The sequence below is a fragment of the Nannospalax galili genome, unplaced genomic scaffold, assembly GCF_000622305.1.
Source record: "Nannospalax galili isolate Female #2095 unplaced genomic scaffold, S.galili_v1.0 scaffold875, whole genome shotgun sequence".
In the NCBI taxonomy this organism is placed as follows: domain Eukaryota; kingdom Metazoa; phylum Chordata; class Mammalia; order Rodentia; family Spalacidae; genus Nannospalax; species Nannospalax galili.
Window position 1 is genome coordinate 87187 of NW_008337059.1, and position 5994 is coordinate 93180.

Here is a 5994-nt window from a genome sequence, read left to right on the forward strand (position 1 = left end):
TAAATGTTTTGAAAGAAGAAATTATAGGGAACAAAAAAGTTAGCAGCAGGAGCCAGTTTTAGAGGCAGGAGAATATGATGAATTTGGGAGCTGGGGTAAATGGATACTCATCATTAGGTATGCTTCAGACTCTTAAAATGCAAGAGAAGAATGCCTTTCACTAAGCGACTTGGAAAGATAGGGAAAACTTCATTAAAAAAAAATTAGTGCCAACATGGTGGCTCACGCCTTTAATCCCAGCACTTGGGAGGCAGAGGCAGGTGAATCTCTGTGAGTTCAAGGCCAGCCAGGTCTATATAGTGAGTTTCAAGGCAGCTGGGGCTACAGGGAGACCCTGTCTCAAAAAGACCAAAAAAAAAAAAAAAACACCTCAGGACTATAGAAAAATCAAGAACATAAATAACCCAGTTCTCTACTGTGAAATGCTCCATCAAGGCTTTGCTGCCTTGTCCTGCTAACCATTTGCGGTGTTTTACGTTCCTCAAGCATCTCTGTTTATAAAAGGGAAGGTGACCTATGTACTGACTAAGCGGAAAGTTAAAATAGAATTAAAATTAATAATCCACAAAATGAATTGTTCATAATTACTGTATTAGTTACTTTTCTGTTTCTCTGATAAAATACCATGACCAGAAGCAACTTAAGGAGAAACTTTATTTTGGCATACCATTATAGAGGGTTAAGAGTCCATCATGGGTGCGGGAGTGATTGCTCAGCAGTTAAGAGCTCCGACTGCCCTTACAGAGGACCTGGGTTCGATTCCCAGCACCCACAGGGTGGCTAACAACTGTCCATACTTGAGTTCCAGGGGATTGATGCCCTCTTCTGACTTATGCAGGCATTGCACAACACAGGTACACTTATACACATGCAGACAGTACACTAATACACATAAAATAAAAATTATAATTTTTTTAAAGAAAAAGTTCGTTATGACAAAGAGGCATGACAGGAAGTGGCAGGCACAACAGCAAGAACAGGAAGCTGTGAGCACACATCTTTAACCACAAACACAAAACAGAGAGAGAGAGAGAACTGGATGTGGGGTGAGGCTGTAAACTCTGAACACTCCAAGCCCACCCTCAGTGACACACCACCTAAATATTCCATCACCTCCCCAAACAGAGCCACCAACTGGAAATCAAGTGTTGAGATATGAGCCTATAAGAACATTTTCAGTCAAACCACCACAATTATATAACTAAAAGATTGTTGTGGGGGGCTGGAGAGATGGCTCAGTGGTTAAGAGTGTTTGCTGCTTTTTCAGAGGATCATAGTTTGAATCCCAGCACCCATATCAGGCAGCTATTACTACAGCTCCAGGGGATCCATACACATGTTGCACATATGACACACACACATAAACACATAAATATATAACAAATCTTTTTTTTCTTTTTTAAAAAGCATTATTTTTATTTTATGTGTTATGAGTGTACTGCCTGCATGTATGTGAGTGCACCTGTGTCAGTGCAATGCAGTGGAGATCAGAAGAGGACTTCGGATTCCCCTGGAACTGGAGTTAAGGATGGCTTGTAGCCACCATGTGGGTGCTGGGAATCGAACCCGGGTCCTCTGCAAGAGCCGTCAGTGCTCTTAACTGCTGAGCCATCTCTCCAGCCTCTTCATTACAGCTTTAACAGAATCAGTAACACATTCCAGAGTAAGGATACATCTCTTTCAAAAGTGGCTATAAATTTTTAGGTTCACAGTTGAATTAATACAGTTGTACAATACTGAACTCAATATAAACCCCCGAGAGAGGCCTGCAGGTAGGAGAGAGGCCTGCGGGTAGGAGAGAGAGGCCTGCGGGTAGGAGAGAGGCCTGTGGTAGGAGAGAGAGGCCTGTGGGTAGGAGAGGCCTGGGGCGGGTCCTGCAGTCCCAGGGAAGCAGAGGGCAACAAATCTTTTTTAAAAAAGAATTTGTTATAAAACAATTATAGAACTATAGGATATGTTTTAAAACTGGAGTAAAACTAAACACTAAGACAAATGTAACTTATTTTTCATGAAGATAACCTGAAATATGAGTTATTTGCAAAAACAAAAGACTTGGTTACTGGAACTTTCTTTTAAGATCTCATGGGGCCATGAAGATGACTCAACAGGTAAAGATATTTGCCACCAAGCCTGACAACCTGAGTTTCATCTCAGGGACCTGTTTGGTGGAAGGAGAGAACTGACTCATGCAAGTTGTCCTTTGACCTTCATGCACACACACACACACACACACACACACACACGCTAATTAAATGATTGATTTAAAATGTAATTAAGGCATTTTTAAAAGTATTCAATTGACTCCTGAGGCAGAATTGAGGTGATAGCCTGGGCTACACAGTAAAATCCTATCTCCACAACAACAAAGGCATGTTGGTTATAGGTATTGTTCTGGGGTTCTGAGTGAGGCATTTACCTCTCCATCTCTTCCTTCAGGAGACCTGGTGACTCTCGATGGCATTCCCACTGCAGGATGGCTGCAGGGCCGCAGCTGCTGGGGTGCCCGGGGCTTCTTCCCATCGTCATGTGTTCGCGAGCTCTGCCTCTCCTCTCAAAGCCGACAGTGGCACTCACAGACTGCCCTGCTTCAGATTCCTGAATATTCCATGGGACAAGCGCGAGCCCTCATGGGACTGTCTGCCCAGCTGGATGAGGAGTTGGACTTCCGGGAAGGAGATGTGATTACCATAATCGGAGTTCCTGAGCCAGGCTGGTTTGAAGGAGAATTAGACGGTCGGAGAGGCATTTTTCCAGAAGGTTTTGTAGAGCTTTTGGGGCCTCTGAGAACTGTGGATAAACCTGTGAATTCTGGAAATGGGGGTGACTGTATTGCTAATGGTGAAGTAGATATGCCTCTAGAGGAAGCAGGGAGTGGGACTGAGGAGGAGGCCCAGCAGCCAGGAACCTATGGACTCGCCCTCTATAGATTCCAAGCACTGGAGCCCAATGAGTTGGATTTTGAGGTAGGGGATAAAATTCAAATTCTGGGGACCTTGGAAGATGGCTGGCTGGAAGGATGTCTGAAGGGCAGGACAGGCATCTTTCCCCATCGGTTTGTAAAGTTATGTCCTAGCACCAGGACAGAGGACAACATGATTCTGTCCCAGGAAGACAGCCTCACCAAGAGCCCTGAAAGCTCGTTGGATGGGTTGGAGAACTCAGTAGCAGAAGAACCAAGGTCCGAATCTTGTGAATATGAAGCAGAAAGGCCCATTTATGTTCTTCCTGAAGCCTCTTCTCCCCCAGAGGATCTGTCTCCTGAGTATGTTGTCAGTAAGAATTCTAGTCAGCATGAAGACACCTCGGGAGGGGCCCCCAAAAGCCCAGGTGTGGAGCTTGAAAGACCTCTCGCTAAAGACTGTTCCATGCCTGATCCTTCAGAGGCAGTCAATGGTATTTCTTCCCAACCTCAGGTACCTTTTCATCCCAAAGTGCAGAAAAACCAGTATTATTTTACAGCAGGAGGGAGCCACCAAGGCTCAGATCCATTCTCTGACCTTCTTCCTCTAGAAGCCAGGGCTAGAGACTACTCCAGCCTGCCTCCCAAAAGAACACATACCCAGTGGAGGTCCTTTCAGAAGCCAGCAGCCCCGCTTCACACGGCCTCCTCCCTCACAGCCTCGAGGACACCCAAACCCAGCCACCGGAGCTCTCAAACCATGACCAGAGATGCTCAGAAGCACCACACATCTGGAGAAAGTGCCTCCAGCCTCTGCTCCAAACCAGAGAGACCAGACAGAAGGCCTGTTCCACCAGGCAAGGGGCCCGCTGTAGACGTGACCACACTGTCACAGGGAGACAGCCTTGACCTGGATTCCAAGTTGACACAACAGCTGCTAGAGTTTGAGAAGAGCCTGTCAGGGCCCAGCCCAGAGCCAGATAAAATTTTACGCCATTTTTCAATCATGGACTTTAACTCTGAAAAGGATATTGTGCGAGGTTCTTCAAAGCTCCCCTCACAGGAGCTTCCGGAAAGGAGAAAAGTCCTGAGGCCGCCACCACCCCGACCCTGTACCCCCACACCCACTTCACACTTGCTCATTGACCAGAGCCCAAAGCCTGTGCCCCCCTTGGCTGTACGACCTTCTCGCCCAGCTCCCCTGCCTCCTTCTGCTCAGCAGAGAGTGAACACATCCTCCCCGAAGCCCACCTCCTGTCACCATCCTCATTGGGAGGCTCTAGAGAAGAGCCCGGAACACGTGGAAAAGAGTCCAGATCAGACTTCCCCATGCCCCTCTGTGCTGGTGAGGATTCAGGAAGTGGAACAGGACTTGGACATGTACACCAGGGCTCAGGAAGAGCTAAACTTGATGCTGGAGGAGAAACAAGATGAATCCTTGAAGGCAGAGACCCTTGAGAATCTCGAGTTTTATGAGAGTAACATTCAAAGTCTGAATCTGGAACTCCAGCAACTGAGAGGTAAGTGCTGTAGAAATAATATAACCCTGTTTCTTGACACCCAGCAGTCCCATGACAGCCTGACCATGTGTTTGAGGAACATCCTGATCAACAGAGAATAGGTTGATTTACATTTTCATTACCCGGTTCCTTATTCTGTCATCATAATTAGATTGCACTGTCTTGTGTAGCCACACCCACTGTGACCTCTGACTTCATTTACTGCACCGATAAAGAGGCTGGGCCTCAGAGGTGTGTGTATTCTATTGATGCAGTTCTACTAGCGGCATGCAGGGTGTGTTGCAGATAGGAAGTCCCTGAATGAGTTTTTTAACCAGGCTCTACAAACTGTAGTCTTCTGGGCCAAGTCACTTGAGAAAACTTGTATCTTTGTGGTCCAGGGACTGTATTTCAGAAGGAATAGCTAATATTTATTAGTAGTAAGCATTTGTTACCACTTGTTTACACAAAGAATCTTCACAGCCCCCACAAAGGTATCTGAACAGAGCGTTCATATGACTTCTTTATAGAAGAGAAAATTAAGACTTGGAGAGATTAAGTAACTTGCTAAGGTTGCTGAGATGTAGGCTCATGGTTTTTACTACTGTAGTTTCTTACTTCGCACCTTGTACATCAGTAATTCATATTCTGTGACTAGTCTCTAAAGGCTTGTGTGTATATGTGTGTGTGTGTGTAGGTATGTACATGTGTATATATGTTCATCTGTGTAGGTATGCATGCGTATGTGTGTAGGTCAGAAGTCAACCTTGGGTATTATTCTTCAGCTGCTGTCCACCTTGTTTGTCAAGGTAGGGTCTCTCGTTAGCTTGGTGCTTGCTTATTAGGCTAGGGCAGCAGAAGTTGATCTAGGGCCCTGGAAGAACAGGATTGGACATAACGTTTGGCCTGTGTGCCAGAGACCACTGCATATTGTCAGAAAAGTAAATTATAAAAGTAATCTGGAGATCCAGGAACTGAAGCATGGTAAGGTGAAATGAAGGCATAATAGCTAGGATTGCAAATGCAGACCTGTAGTCCTAGCACTGGAAGCTGAAACAGGAGGATTAGCACAAGTTCAAAGCTAACATGGGGCACAAAATAAGACCCTGTCTTGGGTAGGGGTGGGGAGGAAGGGAGGAAACAGAAGAATAGTTGTGCAGAGCCTGGTTAGGAACACAGACCTACCTCTCCTTCTATCTTAGACCTCTGAAAGAGAATGTAAAAAGTATAATTTAAATTTTTCATTAAGGACTAGAAAGATGGCTCAGAGGTTAAGAGCACTGCTCTTACAGACCAGAGTTTGGGTCCCAGCACCCACATTAGGTGACTCACAACCACCTGTAACTCCAGCTCCAGGGGATCAGATGCCCTCTTCTGGTCTCCACAGGCACCCACATGTAGATGACATACACACACAGAAACCCACACACATATATACAAAGATTTTTTTTTTTAATTTAATCTTAGCCTGGCGTGGTGGTACATGCCTTTAATCCCAGTGCTCTGGAGGCAGACACAGTGGGATCTCAGAGTTCGAGACCAGCATGGCCTACATAGCGAGTTCCAGGCCAGCTGGGGCTACAGGGAGATCCTGTC

At 45.8% G+C, this 5994-nt stretch overlaps 1 protein-coding gene across 3 annotated transcripts in view; it reads left to right on the plus strand.

Annotated features, from left to right (window-relative positions):
- The window catches only part of Dnmbp (dynamin binding protein), a 115469-nt gene that overhangs the window by 44879 nt on the left and 64596 nt on the right, over nt 1–5994 (plus strand). For all 3 annotated transcript variants that reach the window (XM_029563011.1, XM_008831937.1, XM_029563012.1), the window contains one exon: nt 2437–4419. In XM_029563011.1, the coding sequence (XP_029418871.1) occupies nt 2437–4419 (1983 nt within the window). The remainder of the gene's footprint in view (nt 1–2436; nt 4420–5994) is intronic.